The sequence below is a fragment of the Coturnix japonica genome, chromosome 3 (genome assembly GCF_054131305.1).
Source record: "Coturnix japonica strain WE chromosome 3, WE-NBRP24, whole genome shotgun sequence".
Classification (NCBI taxonomy): Eukaryota; Metazoa; Chordata; class Aves; order Galliformes; family Phasianidae; genus Coturnix; species Coturnix japonica.
The window spans coordinates 44,986,752-45,012,136 of record NC_140665.1 but is presented as its reverse complement, the minus strand read 5'-3'; the positions used below and the strand labels follow the sequence as shown (position 1 = coordinate 45,012,136).

The window sequence follows — 25,385 nt, the reverse complement described above, 5'->3', positions numbered from 1 at the left end:
CCATCATTTCTACAGACCTTTTCTTCACCTACTGTCAGAACAAGAGTTTTCTACTGTCTGTGCTTCCTTTGTAAAAAGTCACAAATTAGTAGTTTATTCAGTCACGGGAGCTAATTTGACAAGACATGTACTACCATGCAGTTGATTATATAAGAGGAAAATATATTTCTGAATGTATTCCACACACTCACAAATGCTGTAGAGGCCACACAACCACAGACAGCCTTGCTCAGGGACCTTAGAACAGGTGGGAAAGTGCTCCAAAACTGGCTTTTTGTGAGACAAATGCACATTACCTCAGCTAGTACCATATCCTGTTGCTTCTGGCTTTCTTAGCTGCATCCCTTGTTTCCCACCCCATACTTGTTTTTATGCAGACATTTCCCCAGAGTGAGTCCACAGCATTTTGGTCTCCATGCTATGGGCATTTCTAGGTCTTGCTATGAAATCCTCATATGTGAAAGGAAGAAAGAAGTCTGCTTCCTTAGTCCAAAATATCTCCTAACCTTTAAAATGCAATGAACTCTTTCCTTTCCTGTGGCTGCAGATGTGCTCCTCAGTCAAAATAAAAAACAGATTACACGTATAATAGCATGTAAGCCCCTAAATTCCTCAACCAGATTTGCATTCTGTTGGGGCTGCTTTTTAAAGTGCTGCCATGCTCCATTAAAGCAGTGGTTTGCCCTTTATTCGAGGTTAAGGGGGATCCCCATGTCACGATATAAAGTATATGTACAATACAGATAGCATATCTAAATCTCAAGATTCACACTTCAGTAGAATTTGGAATCATAGTGAAATTTGGATTCATAGTAAATGTAGTGTATGTGTTAATAATAAAACCTTGTCAGCCGCATAAGTAATAAACGCTTTGGTAGGATTCAATTTGAAGCACCCTTGTAGGTTTGCTTTGCCTATCTAGTAGTGTGTGGCAATACTCTCTTTAGTTTTTTTTTGTTTTTTTTTTTTTATTCTATTTCTAAATATTATAATCTCTTGTTCCTTCTTCCTCTATGTTTTGTAGGCAGCAATGGCATTTCACACACATTTATGCCATTACCAAAAATTAGGTAGCCTGCCTATCTTCAAAAAATGATGGTTAAAGGGCCTTTGGGGAGCCATCTTCCAAACAATAAGTTTAATGCCTGCGGAGCCAATGGCACTTGATGATAGCCTGAGCCCAGAGTCAGGATGGATCTTCTGTGTGTTTGAATGAGGAGTTGCCATACCATAATCAAAAAGTCTGAACAGCTTTCTGATGAAGTCCTGGGTGCAGTAACAGGGAGCCTGTCAGAGCAAGCAGGGTGGCAGTGCAGGGGGTTCCTGAAGGAAGAGGATTAATTGCTTTATTTTCTGCTCTTCGAAGCAGATAAATATTTCTAGCAAGTTGATAAGAAATCAGGCTACATAACAGAGCTGCTGAAATCTACAGTGAGGAAAGTAAAGGATGTGAGAGAAGAGTCACTCTTGCTACTATTTTTTCTCTAAAGCGTAAATGAATCACACAATGAAGTGAACAGCTGTGTCAGGATTGTAGGAAAGTGTAAATTGCTCCCTGTAACATTTTCTACCCAAATAGCTATGAAAAATTCACCTTCTGCCCTGGAATTACTCTCTCTGTCCATTCAGACTCATCGAATGGACTCAAATTGATGAATCTGTCTGGCATTGAAGATGATATAAATGCAGGATTCTGTATTACCTACTGTCTGAAGCCACAGTCAGAGATCTTCCATGCTAGATGTTGTCTGAGCTGTAAGAAAGGCTTATATATTTTCCATAGTCAAAAACAAAGGAAAGCACATTCTCGGGTTTTATGCAATCTAATATGAAAATAGCGAACATCAATTACATTAGGAAGATAGCAAGGGAAGGGGACACAAGAGAAACGACAAGGGCAACATGCTGATACATTTCTTAGTTTTTAATAATTTATGTACAACCCTTAGCCTCACTGCAGGAGGGGAAAAACCCTGTGCCACCTGTCCTGTGGCAGATTAGTGAAGCTCCTGCTCCAGCATTCAGACTGCCTGCCCTCCTCAACTCCAGAAGCAGCTCAGCTACAGCACAAACCTTCCAGCCTGCTGCTTCCTTCCTTGACTCCCTGGCAGCCTACAGGGTGACTGGGAAAGTAAAAGTACTCTGTACATAGAATTGGATCAATAATTGCACAACAGAACACACACCCCAAATTCTCTGTCTTTCTAAATCCAGCTTCTTTCTCAGTAGGAGCATGTTCAACCTCTGATGTTTGTGTCCTTGAGAGCTCAGGTCTTACGTATGGTTGTCATGGCTGGATCAAAAGATATCATTTAAAAAAAATAAAAATGCAAGACTGTGTCCTTCTCCTCCTAAAAGAAGACTTGAATTTCAATACCTTTTGTAGGAGGCAGGATCTGACAGAAGAATTCTGCAATATATGTCATTAAAGCAATAGATGAAGTCAGGAAGATAGACAGGTTTTCAGAACAAATTAATTTTTGAAACAGAAGGTTAGAAATAATTGCTCTGAGCTTTAACTTAATTATCCTAACCAATTGGTCAGTGGCAGTTTTGGGAAAGAAATCATTAATTGCTGTGGAGCAGAGAGAGCTGTAAGTAGAAGGGAGCTCATAGAGTCATTTGACCTTGCCAGGCACAGTGAGACGTGCAGGTAATTATTACCCACAGAGGACTGTGGAGTGGGAGGGATTTTTCTGAAGTGTGGGCATCTGCTGAAGAGGGCAGAAGGGTCACTGGGCAGTCCCAGCAGGATGCTCAGAGCAACTCAATAGAGCTTCACAGCAGAGACACAGCTAAGGCTGCCCCTGGTATCACTGCAGGCCAGCACAAGCCAGCTGTGTGCCTGGGAGGACATCCAGCTCAACCTGCCCCTCTGCGCCAGCACAGCCTTGGGTGCAATTGCTCAATGAACTGGCAGAGTATGATGGGGACAACTAATATAGATCACAACTGAGCCTAAAAAAGCAGGAGGAAAGATCAGTTCCCTGCTACAGTTCACCGCAGCCAGGCACTCCTTCCTGTGTAAGTGAAAGGGTGATGTGGCGTAAAGAAGGCTTTGGGTGTCATTTCTGGCTTAGAATAGCTTAAAGCATTTGTGGATTTACAGGCTATGATAGCCCAAAGGAGCCACATGTAAATCTCTTGGCTGTCCAGGATAGCAGCAGGAAGCATTTCTGAGGTAAGATATAAACCTAAAAGCTGAGCTTTGTGTATATATGAGGTCTTGGAGAACATGAGAAAGTAAAGGAGGACTGCTTGCTGCCTGGGGACTGCTTATATCCCTGGGACCACACTTCACATCCACCTGAACCCCTGTTGAACACCTGTGAGCCCAGCCTGTGCCCATACAAACCCCTGAGAACCTTGCAGATCTGCTGGCCTGTCCCTGCACTTCCACAGCTTCAACCTGTTTCTGGGGTGCAGAGATGGGGGCACTTCCTACATGCTTGACCTGCTCATCAGGCTTCTTCTGCACATTCCTTGTCAGTCCTAAGTCTGTTCAAGATAGATTAATTTAGGGGCTTGGGGACTGTGAAGACACTGGGATTTGTGCTATTTTTCTTTCGTTGGTGGTTGTATTGGCTGATTTGGGGATATTTTGCTATTTAGCTTCTGGTTAGTTGGCTGGCTTAGGGGATTTAAGATGCAGATGCTAATGGGGAGTAAGTTCCAGTTTCTGAGTAGCCCTTAATCTGGGGATATAAGGCTTGTAAGCCAACCCAAAATGCCTGGACCAAACCATCTGAAATGATCTAGCTTGTGCCATAGAAAGAAATGGCCAAAAGAGAACTTGAAAAGGACACAGTCTGCGGAAGTGGAATGAAAGCCTAACCAGAGCGTGAAGCAAGAAAGCATCAAAAGCAGAAATTCCAGGCTATAACACACTGTGAATAAGGAAAGATTTACAGTTTGCAAATGCTCTGCTAGGTCCAAAGGAGGGGAATGTTCCAGCTGTAAGGCAGCTCACAGATGGGCATTTACACTGAGCTTGTGATTCTCTGGGGAAACCTGGGACTGATCGGAGTGAAACTGCAAACAGCAGCAAGCCATCGACTAGCAAAAAGCTGCCAGAATCAGATTGGGGGCACTTGTTTTGCTAGAGGTTAAGATCAGCTTTGACATCTCCAGCTGTGGTGCCGCAACAGAGCTGAGCTAATCTAACAGCTTGCTGCTGAAAGGGACAACTCACACCCCGTTTCCCAAACTAGAGACAGCCTCCCTGGTGCTGACATCAGTGTTTATCCGACCTCGATGAGACTGAGCTGAAGGACAAACCACCAGACAATGATTCGGTGTTGTTTTTGTTTTTTTCTTCTGTAAGGTTAATTTTGTAAGCTGGAAGAAAAACACATCCCGCACATCACAAAGAAAGAGCTGCAGAACAGAGAAGGGGAAACAGCTTAAGAAAAGATAGCTGAAGCAATAAGCTAGAGATGGTAAATTGTTTTTAATGCAGTTATAAGGATCCTGGAGCTTTTAGTTTTCAAGTGGGCTTTAAAGTGGCAAATAGTGTGATTACTTCTAGCCTGCACAATTGTTTGCTGCTTATAGTGATAATGTCTTTTAACCTATGCTTATCAGGTGTGGGAAGCTTAATACCAGAGAACACATATGCTTTGAAGAATTAGCTGACTTGCTATTTTGGAATTAAATGCCCTTTAACAACTCCAGCATGGAGACAGAATATTCTATTGATACAGTTTATTTGCTTTCCTTTTCAGCCCACATTTAATGTTTCTTAGAGTCCTGTAGGAAGCTAAGGGGACATAAACCACATAGTTGGCCACAATTATTACTAATGCTTTGACAGTGAATGTCTGTTCTGCAGAATTCCAGAGCTGGGACTGGAAATCCCCAGCAAATATCTGGTAATGCTAATTTTGCCCATTTGGAGTTCTGATGATGCTGATCTAATAACAGGGAGAACATAAAAGAACGTGATCACATCTCTGCTCTGAATGTGAACGGTACTTAGTGCACTTAGGGCAGATGGAAAACTGTATCAGGAGATGGGTGAAAAACACATACAACCCTACTGGCTAAAAAAATAACAAAGTCAAGCAGGAAGCAAAGATGGAGATTTTGAAATTCCTCATTTTTCTGTTTCCAAACTCTCAAAACACCAAACAAAAACAGAACAACTTTTTGTTCTCTTCAGAGATAACAGCAGTGGCGCAGGCATTTAGTAAAGGATACATCCAGATTTTGGAACAGTGTAGCAGGAGTCAGCCTCGGCTTTGCCACACAACATAACAAGTACCAGGTTCTGCATCTCCATCTGTGCTCCATGAACATAAGGAATGTAAACATTCTGGATGGCATTTAATGTTGGAGGAGGTCACACAGGCATTTGTAAATAAAAGTGCCTGTATTTTTTAGAGTATTCTGTGGAAAGTGTCTGGTTAATGTGCAGCTGACTATCAAGTCAACGTGTGGGCTTTGTCACACAGCACACAAAAACGTATATGTTGGTATTTTCCACCAAGGGCTTCAAAAATGTTTCTCTAATGAAACATACAGTAATATAGAGACTAATATTTTATAATCAGTACTAAGTCCTGCTCAGAAGATTTTCTTTCTAACTGTGTGGAAGACTATGCATGCCTGACCAAGGAATTCTAGTTCATTATCTGAGACAGACCATTGTCTCTCTCTGGGCTTATGCCTCACCTAAATTTACAAAGGTTTGCTGAAAACCAGGTGCTCTGTCACCAGGAGTCTGTGGCATCTGCAGTTTGGCTTGCAACATTTGATTATGTGGGGTAGCCCTGAGCTAAGGAGGTGCTCACTGCAGGCAGGCATGATCTTGGTAGACAAGTCAGAATGCGAGATCCCTTACACATCAGAGAAAGAGGTGACATAAAAAAGCACTGCCCTCTTTGGAACATGTACTTTGGTGTCCCCAGGTACAAAAAAAGGATTAAATAAATTAACAGCAGTTTTGCATTTCACACTAGCAACTGTGCACTGAATTCTCAGTATGAATCAAGAATACCTTTCAGACTACATCTTAACTTTAGGGGAAAAAAAAATAACAACACTGCTTTATCTGCATATAAGAGTTTACAGTGCCTGTATCTCTTTATATCTTTACCTCATCCAGAGAATACCTGAGAGAGAAAGGCGTACATCCTTTGGTACCTGAGTTATTTTTCACCTCTAAGTTAGCTCAGAGCTGTATGAACTCACAAGGCTCAGAGATCCCCACAGAACAAACACTTACAAAATATCCCGTGTTTATTCTTGCCAGTAACTGTACGTGAACTATTATGTGTTCATGAAATTTCACGGCTCTATTTGCTGCTGACAGAAAGTGAATAACTGAAGCACACAGCTGACACATCATACCTTTGCTGAAGGTACAAAGGAGGTAAAATACCATGTTGACTTAAAGCAGCCTCTCAGAGACTTTTCATGTTAATTCTTTATTCTGTTCCCATTAAAAACACAAAAAAGGTAAATGAAGTAAATAAATGGTAATTGCACTTTTAAAATGCTATTTCATATCTTCCAATCTAAGACCTTTTTGTCCTAAGTATGCTGTTGTGGGAGCTGGAGCATAATACAGGTAGTGTAAGGAAATATCCAGGCTTTTGAGTACTTAACAGGATGCAGCCTTCAACACTTATTTATTTCACACTCCAAACAGGATAAGATTCCTTCCTTATTGTTCTTATAGAGAGAATTCTGATCAAAACAACGTGAGATAATGGTGCTAAACAGATAAATAGCATTTGCTTATACCTACATGCTAAGACAATTGTTTTTATAACTCACTATTGAGTTGGTGCATTTTATAGCATCCTAGCTGGATTGTTTTGACAGCAATTCAGAATAAAAATGCAATAAATAATATACATAAATTCAAAAATACAAGGAAATGTAATAAGTGATCCAGTCAAGCAAGAAATTGAATTACAAGTGGTGTTCCTACTCTTGTGTTTTATGCCATGAAAAATTCCAGCCTCTCTTAGGCTTTCTGTAGTAGTGTGTTCGCTCCCCTTATGTCAGGAAGCAGAGAAAGTGGTACATAACCATAAAGTTCTCCTCTGACATAACTAGGCATCTATGCATTGTTGCATTCATGTATTAGGATTCATTATAAAAGCTATGTGGTGCTACAGCAGTGCCCCAAAGTAAAACATTTTTATGATTCTGCATCCTGACAGCAGCAAAAGAGGTGTTGCAGCAAAAAAATGGTGCTGTATTTAGAAGATCCCCATTACTCTTTTGGTAAGAACCATTCAGAGATCATTCCTTGGGTTTATTTCCTGTTAAAATTCCCTGGAAGAGCAGAGTAAAGAATAGCCATGAAAAGACAGTGGCAAAAGCCCAGGAACAGACGATTCTGAGAAAGAGAGAGAATGATGTAAAATCTTACACAACAGCCCTTTCACCTAAAGGGAATACCCAAATAAAACCAGTGATGAAGAAGAAGCAGAAGTATGGCTGGGTCCCAGAGTACAGATACACTGCCCTGTACATTAATTCAGTATTACTTGGGTTTTGTCTGGAAGAGGGTTGGTGGAGGGAGGGAGGAAAGACTATGCTCACTGCCCTTACTAGGAGGCTACAGAAGAATCTCACCTCAACATTTCTATAATTTATTTCTTTTCAGTGTGACCTTGGCTACCCTCTGCTTGATTATAGGAGGAAAACTGGAGAAATAAGCCTAAACTGCCAGATGTCTTGCACTGCATTGCATGTAAGCTTGTACTTCATGAGAATTATCCCAATGGAATCAGATACTTGATTGTGCTCTCTTGTCTTAGGAGTGACATATAATTGGCTATGCATGTGCTGGGATGCTCTTTAGGTGGGCTAATTGGCAAGAAAAACTTACAGTGATTCGTTCAGCATTTTCCTTTATTCCTTATTAGAAGAAAAAGATAAATTCTGTCTCCATACTGGTTATATTGCACAAATACAAGCAGGCATGCATCTTGGTATATAATTTGGTGTACACATGTGCCATGTCTGGTTTTTAAATGAATATAATTTTTAGCATTTATTAAATCACTAGAAGTAAAAAGTGTGGAAGCGACATCTCAGACTTATTACCTATTTTATGCTTTTTCAGATACTTAGGACTGAACTACATCATTTACATTACAGCAAATGTAAATTCAAGTTGTGTCACACTATTAGCTATAATTGGATTTCTCAAACTTAAAGGACAGTGATGCAGTGAGGCTAGAAGATACAACTGTTAGATTCTTAAGTTTCAGACTCCCTTACTCGGTGTTTCTTTCCAATTCTTTCACATCAATTCTAAGAACCCCTTTGGAAATATGTACCTGTCTTCTGGGAGCTTTAAATATTCACTTAAATCAATATGCTGACAAGGACTGAACAGCTTGACTGAGTTTGTTAAATTTTCTCATTTGAAATTCACATCACATCTATGAGAGAACAGGGTAAGAGCTGCTGCCCGTCACAGCACTGTGTCCACAAAATCATTAATGTTTTAAGCCCAGTAAATAGCCGAGCAAACTTACCAACTGCTGAGAGAGAGATGCTTGGCATTAAAACCTTCAGTCATCCCTTTAAGCATACAAGATGCTTTCCCCAAAAGGTACTGCAGCCTCAGGAAAGGGCAAAGGACTCAACTGCACACAGAATCTAGTCAACCACTGGGAAGGGGTTCAGCAAGCACAGAGATAGAGGGTGACTTGTATGGGACCAGGTGCAGCCCACACTCCTTATGAGATCTGTGGCACCAGGGAACCAAACCAAAGCTGCCACTTCTGCATCTGCCCAGCAACAGGAGCAGCTGCCCTGTGATATACTCTGAGGGGGACACAGGGACAGACCAACAGCCCTGTGGTCATGATTCTCTGAGATGGGGCTGGGGGCCATAGAGATACGCACGTATGGCTGAGGACCAGCACTGTGCTCTGCACCTTGCACCAGAAACGAGACTTAGACTTCACAAGTTTATTGCTGGGTTAATGAGGAGATCAAGCATACAATGACAAATGAATAATTTAAGTAGATGACCTAACCTGCCCTGTATTATTTTGCTCCACTATCTTTCACCCTCCCCACCCCCCCTATTTGTTCTTTGCATTAATTGCAACTAGCAGGAGATCACAACATCTCTGCTGCTTCAACAGTCTCTTCCATAAAGCCTTAGCAGAACAGCTGTGCACACACTGCAAATGTAAAGCTCTTAAAGTGCCTTGAATTTAGTGTGCTCCAGGTTCTGTAATGGTAAAAATAAAGGGCATGGATGCCACCATACTTGTGACATTTTCCTACTGCATCAATTTAATATTCTAAACTGTAAACAAGTTAGTTAATTTTCTATTAGATTCAGTGATGATCTCAATATTTATTTGGATGTGCCATTGGAAGATAAAACTACATGAGAGATAAATCTGTAAAACAAATATTTAAAGATAACTCTTACATGCTGCATGCTACATTTTGCAGATTAGGACAAAAGAAAATACACCATATTGCACACTTCTCAGATTGGGCTCATGTGCTAGAGTTTAGAAATATATTCTCTTTCATGGGAGAAGATGCAACGGGTAATATTAATTCTCCTTGCGTTTTCCACTAAGCCCTCTTGTTTCAGATTTTTCAATGCATTTTATCCAGAGTGAAATATTCACTGCACAGCTGTGCCAAATGGAGATTGTTTTTGTTTGATTTCACAGAGGTCAGGACAAAATCTATTGTCTTCCCTGCACTAAAAGTTTTTTTCTTATTATTTTCTGTTCCCACTTCTCTCCCTTACCCTTTTGCCTCCATAACCCCTTACTTAAGATATCTTATTGACTGCCTGGAGTAGTAACTTGAGAATGAGAAAAAAAGAATATTCCCAGCCATCTCCTTCTGTGATGAGACACTTGATTTGGATCAACTGAAAGGACGTAAAAAATCTGCTCTGATTTGACTGCAACTGAACATGTTGAACATTTACTCTCTGTTTCTGGAAGCTCCAACTCCTGCCATGCTGCACAGTACATTTGCTTCCTCCCACCACCACAGACACAGTGAAACAAAATGTCCTACCTTCTGATTGTAGTTATGCTAAGTATCCCCTTGCTGTTTGTCTGTGGGAGGCTTTGAAATAAGAGGTGAAGTCCAAAAGCCTTTCTGGACTCTGAGTTGCCAAGTGAAGTGAGTACCAGAAAAACATGGCATACTATCACAGCTTGTTCAAGGCAAAATAGCAACTCAGCAAGTCTTTTTAAAGAGAAAGAGTAATTCATGAACACCTGGAGACAATTTTATAACTGGCAGGACAAAGAAAAGCAGATGGTTCTCTAAGCCCTGTTAAGGGAGCATATGTATTACTCGAGGTAGCTGAGAAACTTGAATCCCAGCTAAATTTCACAGTCTACATGGAGAATGAATAAAAATCAGAAACAGAAAGTCAGGGACAATGTACTTGGGGATGTCGAGTTGTTTGAACCCTTTTATTGGAGAAAAATACAGTCCTTTCAAGAGATCTTTGGTTTAGGTCACTGTGGATACTCCTTAGAGAGCAACCTGGAGGCATGGACAGACAAAATGTCAAAAAACAACAACAAAAAGTGCTTAGAAATATTTAAAAACAGTCATTTATTTTTCAGCTCAGGCAGCTGGAGGAAAAATAACTGAATGCAGACATATTAAAGTTAGAAGGGGGTACAGAGATGGCTCAAACAAGTGCTGGCCACACACTGAGTCTTTGCCAGCTGGCTTTCCCATCACCTCAAATTTTGCCCTATTTTGCCAAATCCTTACTTCTTCTGATTCAGAATGAACTAAAATTCTGTCCAGACCTGGACTGTTAATCAAAGAATTCGAACCACTTATACATAAAACCAAAGCTATTGCTTAGCATTACCATCAAACCTACAGCTAATTACCCACAGAAAACTTACTCCATTTCCCTCTTAGCAGGAAGTGTGGGAAAGAGGTGAGCCTTGCTGTAAGTCTCAAACTCTATCTGAAGTGCACATGTGAACTATAGAAAAGCAATGCCAGAGATGCTGCTCCAGCCTCCTGTGTGCCAAACAGGATCCATTTGAAGCAATGGCTAGAGAAGGCTGGAGAATCCTGAAGACTGGCATCTTCGGTATCACTGGTTATTTTTCCTACATGTAGACCAGAAAGGAGCACCACTTCCTTGGTGATTTATGTTGTAGAAGAGTACTGGAGGCAATTATGGTGAAGATGTAGGGAATGTATTTCCAATTCTGCTGCACTAGATAGGTAGGGCTGCATTCCTCCTTAGTTCTCCCTCCTACATATCTGCCCTTGTTTCTTACAGGCACTTTATAGGAACTCTTCAATATGACTGACCTTCACAGACCAAAGTAGCATTTGTGTTCAGTGATCAATGATCACAGCAAGATCCACATCACAAAGTTACAGTCTCACAGCTGGAAAAGAGATGAAAAAGACTCTCCTAAAAAATGCTGCTATGTCATCATCCTGTAGCAGACAGGATGGATCTTGTAATGTCACCAAGCAGCACACTCCAGCAATAAATGCCTCCACACAGCTCCAATAAAAGCAGCAGAGATCACTCACTCTCTTCTGATGGAGCTGTTCCATTTTTAATAAATATTTAAATATTCATTTGACAAGAGGAAGAGACTGACAGTATCTTAGTACTGACGACACTCACAAGGGATCTCTCAGACCCAGATTCAAACTGTCTCACAGAATAATACAGAGCATATCTCTAGGGTTTGTGTCAGAACTTTTTTTCTTTTTTCCAGAACACACTGCTGGTCAAGAATGGAGAGAAAGGGGGAGACTTGCCCTGGAACAGAGCGATGTGGAGCTATAGGGCATTAACTTTGGTTCTGAAGGAGATGCTCTTAAACTTATGTGAATACCTTGACAGTCTTAGTAACTTTTGTGGTATAATTCCCTCACAGTTTCTAATGTCATCATTCCCATGTAGGGAAAGAAAAAAAAAAAAAAAAAAAGTCTTTCTGGCACAAAGAGCATCCTTTCTGTCAAAATCCAATTCTCTGAAACATTTTAAGGGGCCAGAATTTTCTGATATACCCCACTGAAAAGTTCCCAAACACCTCTGTTTAAAACAGTGCTGTCAGAAACTGCTCACAGTTCAACTCAACCAAATAAGAGAGTTCATACCCTCAGACAGCATCTCCAGAGTGCCACAGATAAGGAAAGGCAAGAAAATTTCTTATGTGAAGATCAGTGTTACTGAACATTCTCACTGGAACTGTGTTGGTGTGTTGGTAGTTCAGCTGAGATAGCCATTTTCCAAAAGGATATTCTGACCTCTGTATCAGCATTAGATGTAGTGGGAGGTTTTCTATTGACTAACAGATCCCATGTTAATAGACTTTCCTGGTTAATTCTTCTGCACTACTTCGGGAATGAAAAAAAGAAAAGCTGGCTGGTTTGCTCTGCTTCCAAAGATACACTAGCTAAGCTAATTGCACAACACTGCAGTCAAGTGCAAGGTTTATATCCATTTGACTTGCCCCTGTAAACATAAACGGGCTTCCATTTTTAAAGTCAACTCAATTTAACTCCATTTCTACACACTAGTTTAATGTAAGTGAATGGACTTTTCCATTTAGGAGGAGGAACTGGAATTCACTGGGTAAGCACACAGGATCAGTGCAAACAGGAAAAGTGGGATGACAAGGTAATGAAAAACATAAAAAAATTTCCTGGAGACTGCTCCTGTTGGTAGTTTCAGTTGTTTCAAGTCCAATTTCAGGAAAGATGCAAGCATACATTTGAATTAGATAGATTCTTTTAAAGTTCTAGCAAATTGGTTTTCTCGGTATCTTTTTGCTTTGCAAAGCTGCTGGATCCTGGACATCAGACAAAAATAAAACTCATAGTAAATAGGTATTGAGTTTTTAGGCCTTAAAAATCTGTGGGCTTCCTGGCTACATATCACTCACACAGGCTCAGCAGAGGTCAAGAAATCCTTGCTAAAATTATGCAACAAAGAATTTTCCTAAAAGCTCAGGTAAGCTCTGTTGTTCTATAAAAGTGACAATGATGAAGGGAAGCGGAGTTTTTAAAAAGGAAGAAATATTTTCTCATATTGCCAACTGGATTCTGAGTATAATATCTTTGGATTTTTTAAAGCATAGTTTTCTTTCAGGAAGGTAGAAGAACAGTGAGCACAACAAAGAATTAGTTTCTAAGACACTCGTGATGTAAGATACTAAATAGATCTTTTTTGACAGACATGCCTTTAAGCATTAGCCAGAAACTATGCTGCAGACACACCACCCTAGTTTCTTACAGACGCGTAAAGATCACCTCTAGTGTTCACAAAATGAGAAGAAAGCAGATGAAGCTTCATCTGAGCATGGAAATCAAGCTAATGAACTAGAGGTTTTTGGCAGTCCACCACAACAGGAAGTCTGTTTCCTTGCAAGGGGGTCTCTTATAACTACCTTCTACTCCCAACTCTATCTCTGAATGGCTTGGGAGTTGAAACTCCATGGAACAGTGAGTTGTGTATTTGGGTTGCATACGTACCCATTCATTTCTTTGCCAATAACTTGTCTGTATTGTATGGTATTATTTTCAACCTTGCCCTTCTGTCTCCAGAACATGCAGAAATCGTTCTTATGCAAACAAAATCAAAACCAGTGCATGCCACTCATAGAAACCTACTGGTCCAATAGAGACAGAAATTAACTGAATTTAATTCAATCAGGAAACTCAGAAATGAGTACTACACTGGTTCTTTATTATTTTGATATTTATTTTAAATTGTGAGGAAAAAAAAAAAAAGCCTAGGTTCATGTCTAGCCCTGCTGTGCTTCTTTAAAGATGAAATTGGGATAAGATTGTAAGAAGCGTAAACACTGAGAGTGCTGCTCACAGGGAAATGTTGGAAGCAACAGTTGTCTCTCTCCCTCTGCTGCAGTTTGGCTGTTTTCAATTTTTAGCAAGGGGAACAATAAGCTTAACAGGTGAGAATGCAAACCCATATCCACCGATAGTGCAACTTTACACACAAACACTGGGTTTGGGAACACGGACAAGTTTACACTGCTGATGATTAAGAGACTTGCTCATAATTCTGAATATTAAATAGAACATAGGTATAGTATGAAAGGTGCTTTTGGATGACAATCAAGTGGACTGTAACAAAACATTACCTTACAAACTAGTCTTTGACCTCCAGCTTTCACAAACAAACCCCAGCGGCCTCAGACAACTCCATGCGATTTGCAACCACTCAAACACGGATTTCTGATCCCCTTTCCTAAACGGCAGCACTTGTACCTCAGTCTGGAGAGTAATTCAGAGCAACTGTTCATAGGGGGTTGAGTCCCTTTTATATGCAGGAAGAGATGGAAGGAGATTTATTTGAACGTTAGTTACTCTCCCACTGCCTGACCTGTCCTAGAGGTAGAAGGAACTGTATACAGAGCTACCTTTACAGCAGTGCAGAAAATGAGAAGCAACATATCAACATCCATCCAAAATTTAGGTCTAAGGGATCATTTCTACTTTTTCTGCTACATGTGAGATGAAAAACCATTACATACCTTACTATTCAGCAAAATATGGTCAACCAAGATAGGATGGCAAAGAGAGTGACAAATAATACAGAGAGATGTGTACCTGCAGTCAAGCACTTACTTTGGATTTCCAGCCCCTGGTTTCTTTCTCCGGAATATGTTGAGGAAAGTGTTGGACTTGCAAGGTGCCTTGCCATCCCCGACATGCATACGCACCACATCTGAGGTGGTAAAGGCACTGCGGACATTCCTTTCAGGCTTGGCTATGATGATGTACATCTTAGGAGTGAACATGCACCCCAGGGCGACCGTCACACTCAGGCTCACTGCAAAACAAGTGGTGATGATCTTGTAGTTGCTCCCAAAATAGATAGGCACAAAGGCCAGCCAGATGATACAAGTGGTATACATGGTGAATGCAATGTACTTGGCCTCATTGAAATTTGCAGGCACATTGCGAGTCTTGAAGGCATAGTAAGTGCAGCTCATGATGAGGAGTCCATTGTAGCCCACGGGAGCCACGACACCCAAGTTGCTGGTGTTGCAGATAAGGTAAACTTCCTTAATGCTGGGGTAGGAGAGGATGGGCATCGGGGGCTCTAGGATGATCAGCGTGACCACCAGTGTCAACTGCACACTGATCAAGATGGAGGCAATGACCACTTGGGCCCATGCACTCATGAAGCGTGGCTTGCGGGTACAAATCTTCTTTTTGCTACCTGCCAGAATGCGTGCAATGCGGTTGGTTTTGGTCACAAGGGCAGAATAGCACATGGCAGAAGAGAGACCCACCAGAAGGCGCTGGAGGTAGCAGGATATCGTGGTGGGTTTAGCGATAAGGGTGAAAGGGCAGACATAACCCAGAAAGATGCCAGCAAGGATTATGTAGCAGAGCTCTCGGCTGGAGGATTTGACAACAGGAGTGTCCCTGTAGAGCACAAAGATAAGGGTGACAAACATGGTGACCAGGATCCCCAGGCAGGAAAAGACCACAGCCACAATAGATTCTATATTGCTCCACTGGAGGTATTTTACAGGAATGGGTTCACAGCCTGCAGTGTACAGAAAAGAAACAGAGTATTAGAAAGTTATCTGCTTGAAGAGAGAACTTTTATTTCTGGCTTCCAGTATAATCCAAACATTAACTTTTGCCTATATGTCATGGATTATTAAGACCACTTTACAAATGAGTGAACCACAACATAGGAGAGATTAGACAAAAGATTTTAAAAAAAATAGCCATCAGTTCTGAGTGAGTCAAACATTGGCTTATGATGCTACAAAGAGAAATGAGATTTACAGCATTTCTTCTAATATTCATTGGAAGATGTGCTGACAAGCCCAGTATATCAAAGGCAGCGCTGGGAACAGATCACAAACAGCACCATCACTTAATTTCAGCAGGGACAGGATTATTGCAAATCGGAATGACAATTTTTAGCCACCCCAAATTAATTTAATCTTTATCAAAATACAAATAAAGACTCAGTACATTTTTCTGAGGATGATTTTGTAAGAAAAAAATATATTTAACTCTGCCTGATTGCTGAATCTGAGTAAGGTCCTGATATTGTTAAGCTAAAAGTCAAACATAGTCCTTCCTTCCTCAGTATGGTGCATATCAGCAGAAATCATGCTGTATGAATTAAAAGCTTCTGAAACCAGAATTCTTCTCAATCTAGGTATATCTTCCATGTAATGACAAATATATATATGTAAAATCAGTGATACTCATAACAAAATGTAAAATCATCAGTTTTCAATACAGAATAAGTAAGTTGAGGTATAGATTGGGACTTAGCAAACAAAATTTTGTTGTGACATCACAGTCAGAAAGAAAAAGAAAGAAAAAGGGTTTAGTTGAAATTATAAAAAAAAAGATTTAAAAAAAGAGTAAAAGAGTCAGCCTGAGGCAAAGTCCTGACACAGAAAATTTCGGCACAGAATTTTAATGTCTTCCAATGTCATTTGAACAGAAACAATGCCTTATTCTGAACTCTTTATATCTAAAAGTACCGTCTTACTCAAATACAGGTAATACTATGCATCGCCTGTAACATCAAGAACAGTAAGAAAGATAGTGCATGCATCTGGAAGTTGTATTTTATAACGGGAAAGAATTTTTCTCTGGATTCAGGGAGGTGAGGAGAAACTGTTCTTCTGACCAGTATTTTTGTGGTGAACTGTAATCACAGAAAAGCTTTTTTCTAGAAGTCGGAGCCTCTGGCCACTGGCTGCAGCTGCCCAGAGAGAGCATTGGCTCTTAGTTTGATGTGAAAGTGAACCAACTGTTCTTTGATTAATACATGCAAAGCTCTTTCCTTTAACAAGAAGCAAGTCTGTGCTTGCTGGAAGTCTTACATTTTAATGTGTGCTTAGCAACGTAAGCCATACTCATTCGGTCTTAAACAACGTGTTCAGAGCCATAGCCCTGATTCAGCATGTGGTTAAGTATATTGATCGCTTTAAGCTTATCCAGTGCAAGGTTTTAGAAACCTGTTTTGTTATATCAGTGAAGTTCCTGTGCACCAGCAAGCCCCAAGAGCCACATATGTTACAAACACTGCAAAAAAAAAGTGCCTTCACCGCTTATATCAGCAAACAGTTGTCGGTTGTCAGCATCTGTGAAGGTGGATCTTTTGCCAGCTAGGAGACAGTGGGCTCAGCAAACATGTTGAGACAGGGGTAAGATACTCAGTATACTTACAGATTACATACATTAAAAAATCACAAAAATTTTTAAAAGCAGATGATCAGCAGCAAAAGCTTCACTGTTAAAAGTTTCTAGCAAAAAGCTGTTTGGTAGTTTTCATCTATTATTGTCCCTGCAGTTTAACTATGAATCATTTTCCTGAGTAGAAAACTAATTGATTTTCCTTTCTTTTCTTTTTTCTTTTTACTTTTCAGAATTATATTCATACTGCAAAACCAATACAACTCTCCAAGATGTTTTCTGAGGTCATTAAGGCATCCCAGGTAATTCATTTCATAATAACTTTATAAAACTTCCTCTCCTATTATGTTTTATTGCTTGTTTAAAGTGAAGAAAACTGGGTTTACTAGCTTGATATTCCCTGTTCTTATACAGCTTATGATCTGTAAAGGATGGCCCTTCTTGGCACAAGACCTTAAGATACTACTGTTAGTGGCTTTTTGTCAGGTTAGCTTAAATGTACAGTTTATGTTATTTATGGTGAGAAGTTCTTTGTGTCTGCTGACTCCACTTCACTGACCACTTTTTTACGGGAAGCAAACAAGAAAAAATATATTTAAAAGTAAAATTTAACGTCAGGAAAGGAATGCTGAGCTGCATAGATTGGTTTCAAATGGAAAGAATGAGCACCTTGAAAAGCATGTCTTGGGAAACAGGTTAGTATGCAATTCACGTTTCCTAAAAGGTTGAGTAATTTCAAAGTCTATCTGTAATGGAAAATTGTGAATAAAACAGCATACATCTTTAGCATTTATGATTTAAGGCAAAGGGAAAAGCAATCTGGAATGTGAGATGTTAATGTCTGTGTCTAGAAGCTGCAGTCACTGGCAAGGTATTAATACAACACAAAAAAAAATTATAAAAACATATTTGATGTGGGAAAAAAAAAGAAAAAGAAAAAGAAAAAGAAAAAGAAAAAGAAAAAGAAAAAGAAAAAGAAAAAGAAAAAGAAAAAGAAAAAGAAAAAGAAAAAGAAAAAGAAAAAGAAAAAGAAAAAGAAAAAGAAAAAGAAAAAGAAAAAGAAAAGAAAAAGAAAAGAAAAAAAAAACTAGAAAGAAAAAAGAATTTCAAAGTAAAAGGTTCCAGTGGAGACCCCAGCAAAGCCCAAAACCAAAGTTTGTTTAGTTCAATGTCTAGTTCAATTTCCCTTTGCTAAAGGGTAGGATACTAGGAGTTTCTCTTTATAACTTCATAATTTCGACTGCAATTAAAGTAGATTGTGTAGGGCTTAAAAAGAATCTTTCCCCTCAATTAGAGAAAGTGAAGAAGCTGTACAGAAGCAGTCTGCCATTTTAAAGTTCTCTAGGAAATGAGTCAATGGCTATACCATCATTTGACTGATGCTACTGCAATTTTAGGACAGCAGCAGCCCGGTCTCCTTGCTGAGCAGAAACACAAATCAGCAGGTCACTTACTGGTTTCATTAAAAGTTAATAGATTGCAAGATGCCCCTGAGATTTTTTCCAGCACTCATGTTTTCTTCAACTCCTTTCAGCAGTGCCTGTCATTTTGACATGCCCCCTTTTGAGCTATTTTGGGCAGCTGGTAGCACTGAACCATATTCACTCAAGAGCACATTGATCTCTCACCGCGTTCTTGTTCTGCCTTATTGATTAAAAAGAAGCTCAAGCTTTCTTCCCTGAATGGTAGATACAAACAATTCTGCAAACTTCCAAGACTAACAGAGCATGGTTCTATACGGAAGTCTGCTTTAACACTAGCAGATATGGGTGTCCTAGACAGTGGCATTTAATTTCATCTTTTATAGCAATCAAGACATAAATCCGTATACTGTAGATTTTCTACAGTTTAGAAAATCAAGATTTTTATCCACAACTGTGACCCATATGGAAGGTATTTTTAAGGACTCTTCTTCCTACAATCCATTTACGCGAAACTTAAAATAACAGGCTGATCACTGAGATCTCTGTATCCTGACAAATCTTGCTGTAAGAGGTTCACTTGCACATCACAGTAAGAGAGGGCGAGGGACTATTTGAGTCAGTTACAGTATATAGACACACACACATCTGGGACATGACCACAGCTTATTTTCCATTTAAAGACACTAATACCCAAAGCAACAAACACACAAACAAACAAAAGCAAAGAAAACAAAAAAGAAACCTAACAAGATAGGAAATGGCTCAATTTTTCCAGGTTTTTGTTTGTTTACTTGTTTGTTTGTGTGTGTGTGTGTGTGCGTGTGTGTCATTTATAGTACATTTTTAGCAGGAGAAGTAAACAGCTTTCCCTTCCAGAAGAAATCCCCTGAAAGTTCATTTGGCTTCAGTGAATTTACTTAACATCACTTCACCTATCTGTTGTGCTGTGGTAACATTTAGTTGCCACCCAGTATATTAAAGAACAATGATACGATAAGTTGTACAGCTGCTCTTCAGCTACACAGTCATAGTTTCTTTGACTATGATGCCCTGGCAGTGAAAATCTGCAGATGCAACATGGTGCAAGGTCTTTACAAAGCAGCTTCCAAGGTCAAGGTGGTACTTATCAGAGCATTACATCTATTTCCTAGAGGTAATGGTTACTGCAAAGCTCAGAGAAAGCATGGGCAGTTCATTCTAATGGGTGCAAAATTAGAGAATGATGCCATAGCATATAACTTATTTAAAGCATATACACAGGGAAGACAAATTCTTGCTCTCCCTTTCCAAATTTTCCCTTTCTTTTGTCTGTCTTTCTCAGGGTTATGCTGATGTTCCCTTTGGTGGTTGGCACAGTGAGAATGAGCTTTATACCAAACGAAATTCTGATAGTTATTGAAAGCTCAGAAATTCCAAATAAAGTATTACTAATTGCATGATAGAATGAGCAGAAAGCGTATCAAGTCAATCTGACAATGATGCTCTGAGCTCTTGTGATTATCACTCCTAAAATTGATGCAAATTCTGCTACATTCATTACTATTTTTAGCAGCTTTATTAATACTTCTGTTAACTGAAAAGGAGGAACAGACAGAGTACATAATTTTGACTTGGTACAAATTTCTGTCTTTATTGTCACTGCTGTTGTGCTGAGCCAAAAGATATAGCAAATTTCAACCTAATCTGCTCTAGATTCTATGTTTAAGTTTTTTCCTTTAACATCTTTGCATGTTAACATCTTACTCTTCAACATACACTATTCTTATGGTACTCTGTCAAAAGGGAATGCATTTTGAGGGACACCTCCATACCTGTCAGTTCAGCATTCGGCCACCAGCCAAGTTCACAGGCTTTGCAAGTGAATTCATCCTGAACAAACTCATTCTCTTTGCAGGCAGTACAAATCCAGCAGCAGCTCACTTCTCCTTTCCTGATCACCTGGAATGCAAAACATACCCTCAGCAAGGATCCTGTATAAGACAGCACAGAACTTCCCACAGTAAAAATATGTACTGCCTGTTTTGTTTAAAATATGACAGGATTTCTGCGTGTGGGACATCGCAAACAATGAGAAAATATTTGTCCTTATTCTGTATCTGCCTCTATGTGTTAGAAATTGTATTCAAGGATAATACCTTAGGACAATCTCATTTTGTTTTGTGCTGGTGTTTGGTATTGCAGTGTGGGCTTTTTCCCTGAATTTAAAGTACAAAACCATTTTTTATTTTGGTACAGTGGCACAGTGTTACATTTCCAATCAAACTTGAGAGGAGGTTTAATCTGGGAGATGGTTCAGGTCAGGACAAGTCACTCAGCCAACACTTAATATCTACTGCATAGTAAAAAGCAGTAAACAAAGTCAAAGGTTATAACAAAGAGTGATTCATGCATTTACATATACCTTATTGTTATATATATGCACAGATACAAGCACATGTACTCAAATTCTAATTTACAATGGAGTTTCTTTGGGGCTCATCACATCAGCGTAGATAGAAATTAAAATATGAGCAAATTAAAAATTAAACTAAAAAGGATGTATTTTGTTCTAGTAGAAAATAAAACCAGTATGTGGTGACCAAGGGCATGGTTCAGAACAGCTCTTCTAGATACAAATGCCCCCGAAAGAAGAATCTTTCTCTCATGTGAATGCTGCTAAGTGCAATGATTCAATGTCAAAAATTGTTTCCTCATCTTGCCTGCTAGTTTCACTACACAGGGGATGCAAGAAAGGTTAAGGATGTCTTGAGTTCCAACAAAGCCTGTGTCAGAAAGGAGGAATCCAACCTGCACTCCAGGATCTTTGTATCTTTGTATCCATCAATATGAAGAGTAAAGTGAAATGAAAAATATTGCTTTATTAAATGATGGCTTTGTGGGCTTTTGTGTGTGTGTGTGTGCATGTTTGTGTGTGTGCATATTAACATTTCCTCCTGAATTCTGTGGAAACTGTCCAACAGATTTCAATGGGAGCTGTAGCTGGCATTTTGTACGCATGTTGTTTACATATATACATGTACACAAACTGCACAATCTCACAAACAGAGAAAAGATGTTTTGGAGGGCAGTAAATACCAGTACTGCTTCCCCTCCAGGTTTGATGGAGTATTTCACTAAGCCTGTGCCAAATAATCAACCATAAATTGCTTATAGCAGCAATGTACAATTTTAAAGTTGCAAATATGCCTAATGTATGAAATTAAAAAGAAAAAAACATTTCTAAGGTGGTATTTCTGAATGGGCTTCTTGCTGTTTAAAACTTACAGCATACATAATATTTTGATAGTGATAGAACTTGTCTTTATGTCATCCACACACGGCAGGTGGCAAAATATTTGTAGCATGATTCAAATGTTACTGTTTGTAATTTCATTTTTGTTTCCATACCTCCTGTTGTGAACATGAGATAGAAATAGGGCTTATGGCAGTTTTAGAAAGCATGGGCCTTTGCATGGGATGGCAGGAACAAAACGTTGGTCTAAGAGTTTCTCTGTACTTTTGGTTTTCTCACAGAATCACAGAATCACCTGGGTTGGAAGAGACCTAAAGGATCATGAAGCTCCAACCCCCCTGCCTAGCAGGGCCACCAAACTTCCATAAAAGAAAAGAAAGTTCTAAGTAACACGTCCTTTGTTTTGAGAGATGATTGCTTGAGTTTAGTGAAAGAGCACTGCAAGGTAATTCACATTTTTACAGCAAAAATTGTCTAACACACACCTTAATCTGCCCCTTCAAGCAAGGCTCACTGCACACTGATCGGACCATCCCACTCTTGTTCATCTGAATCCTGTAGTCATCAATGTTGAGGACACCTTCGTGCCAAGTTCCAATGAGGACATAGTCATAGCGGTTGGGTTCTATGTACTGCAGGTTCATAATGTCATACCTTCAAAGGAAAAAATAGAAAGAGCGTCACTGTCCTGCAATATGAAAGATAAAATTTTACTGTGGACTAGAGTTTCCCAGAAACACTAAGCGCTTTGGCATTTCCAATAGAATTGCAGTAAATAATGTCTCATCTCCATTTTACTATTGAATGCCTGTCCCATTTACAGAGAACCATGGGTAAACAAACAAACAAACAAACAAAAAAAAAAACAAAAAAAAAACCACTATGTGCCCAGGAGGAACTGTACACCAAAGAGCAAACTGCTAAAAATTCACATGTAAGCACTGTTTGTATGGTGCACTGTTCAGCCATTTTCCAGAATAATTAACATTCACTTGTTGGCTACGTACAGACTGTCTGCAGTATAGCTCCTGCTGTGAATCTTGAAGTAATCCTCCAGTTAAAATACTAACTGGTAAGTCATAAGTTAACTGTAGGCATTAGTTGCATTATCCAGTTCAGTGAAACACAGTATTAACTTCCTTCTCATGGGACAGAAGGAAACATAAAACACTGCTACAAAAAGCATTTTGCTTCCCTTCCTCCATCACTGCCTTCCATTTGTAAGGCCTAATATGTATGCACACCCTTTACTGCTAAGTGTTTTGTTCCTTCTTTTACTAACAGAATGTGTTTTGGGCAAAGCAGTGATTAATTGTGGTAATTTCATAGTAGGAAATAAGCAAGAATTTGAGAATGAATAGAGAGAGCACAGGGAGGAAGAAACACAAAAGAGGATGAACAGTCAGCTGGCCTCTTAAGATGAGAGTTAGGTGGCAGATATGCACAGGGTAGGTAAAAGAGGGCTGCAAACCAGAAATCAGCACTGGAGCTGAAAATCACAAAGCATTTTCTGTTTTACAAGTCTGGAATTCACTGTTTTGTTTTTCCTTACTGGATTGTCTCAGGACGGAAGATTCTTTAGTTTATAGTGAGTGTTGCCAATCTGTATGCACATTTGGAATAAAACGTAAACAACGTATGAGCTGCAAATAAAACTGGAATGTTTGGTTCAGGCAAACAGGGAGAAATATCCGAAGATTTCTCTTTTCCCTGTTGAGGTTCAAATGTGAAAATTTCAACTCAGTAGTTCACAGAGTAAAGGTGCTAGAATTACTCTCTGGATGTCCAGTTTTGTTAACTGAATCTATGAGATCTCTCTAGTTAAAGATAACTTTAAAAAATGTCTACTTAAAACCATATTTAGATCTCAGTCTTGCAAATATGCATGCTCAGACAACGTTGTTGCCACTGCACAGATTCACTGATTCACACTGCAAAAGGAACTCTCACCACTGAATTCAATAGAACTCCAAACAGGTGCGGAAAACAGCTCTGCAGCTGTGTGGTTGGCAATAGGCTCTTAACTGAGGAGCTGCTAGGAGGAGGAGTAAATTTCAAAGTCAATAGAAAAGAATTCTTATTTTCCATCTCTTACAGAGGAATAACATAAAAAAGCATGCTTTCTCCAGCATAGCAAGAAGCAGTAAGAGTAGGGTGCTTTATAATGTACATTCAATAAACAAGAGTAATTGAGCAGGAATGTACATGGTTCTTTCTAGCAAGCACAACCTACTTGGTTTTTAGTGTGACCTTGAATTAGACCAATACAAAATAATTTACTACCAGCTGGGAAATGAGTACAGGAAGGAAAATAAAAGATTACTAAAACTTTACTTTCTCTTAATGGAATTTTCAAGCCTTTACAGATTGTTTTCTTCTTGACCAAAATATGAGGCACAGAGTAGCATTACAGTAACATCAGTTAAGAGCTCAAAAATTCAAGGATAATATTCTATTTTAGGTTGAAAGCCATTCTTATATTTTCTGTCAACACTGTTCCCTTTTCTATCAGTTACATGTCAAATAATTAAGTATGAAGACTACAAGATCTTAGCAGTCTTGCATATAACAAGTTGTAATACAATGCTTGTAGCTTTGATACCTAGCTTCAGTTTTAAGTGGAAGAATGTGATCTAACAAATACATTTGCTATGGAAACATGTGTAAGTTCTTCATCCTTTCTTTCTTTTCTTTAATAAAAAAATCCTGCTTTGAGTAAGGACAAATGCAGTGTTTCAATACCTCCTTCTATCACCATCCCCCTGAGTAGACATATACAAATTCAAGAGTTTTGACTTATGTCCAAGTTAGAAATTATTATCCCAAAATAAGTGAGTTTGACAAGAGTTGTGAACCTCTAAGAAAGTGAGGATCATGGACGCAGCTGGATGTCACACACATACAGCTGCATTTACAGAAGATATAAAAACCTCCTGCACACAAGTATATGTACTGTTTTTTTTATGTAAGCACAACCTCTCACATATATTGGGAAATGCCATGTCCAGTGAGTTGGGATCATACAAACAACTTATTTTTGAGTTGAACCAGACTGTGAGCTGATCACAGCCACACTCATACTCTGAAATAAACTCCGGTTAGCCTGAGATAGCTGAAGTTAGCTTGCTCAACAGACATTAACACCTGCGTTGACAGTAAGTTTGATATCCTGGAGGGCATAATGGCAAACAGCAAAGCTGAACAATGCTAGGATGTAACTGGTCTAAACAGCTACCCATTGAGCCATAGTATGTGTAAAATAAAACCTGTCTGTGCCTGGTATTCCTTCATATATTTTGATTTCCACATATATTTTGAGTGTTTGTACTATGCATTGATAATTTACTCAGCAATTTAGAGTTTGGGTGACATGATTAGTTTTGAGAATGTAAATGGGATGTACTCAGTGAAAGTCAAAAGTTCAGCAATTTTATAAGCATATTCTTAATAGCAGTAGTGGGAGCACATAATGTTGTCTATTTTCTGGAACTATATCCAGGTCATTTTTCCTGAAGGCAGTACCGTCAGTAAAGTGACTGCATTTGTGACCCTCTGATAAAGCTTTGCTTCAC

General features: G+C 39.3%; 1 protein-coding gene across 6 annotated transcripts in view; it reads right to left on the bottom strand.

Moving 5' to 3' along the window:
- The window catches only part of GRM1 (glutamate metabotropic receptor 1), a 173,776-nt gene that overhangs the window by 12,714 nt on the left and 135,677 nt on the right, over positions 1–25,385 (bottom strand). For all 6 annotated transcript variants that reach the window (XM_015858187.3, XM_015858190.3, XM_015858192.3 and 3 more), the window contains exons 6-8: positions 22,299–22,467; positions 20,393–20,519; positions 14,605–15,535 (exon numbers count right to left, since the gene is read on the bottom strand). In XM_015858187.3, the coding sequence (XP_015713673.1) occupies positions 14,605–15,535; positions 20,393–20,519; positions 22,299–22,467 (1,227 nt within the window). The remainder of the gene's footprint in view (positions 1–14,604; positions 15,536–20,392; positions 20,520–22,298; positions 22,468–25,385) is intronic.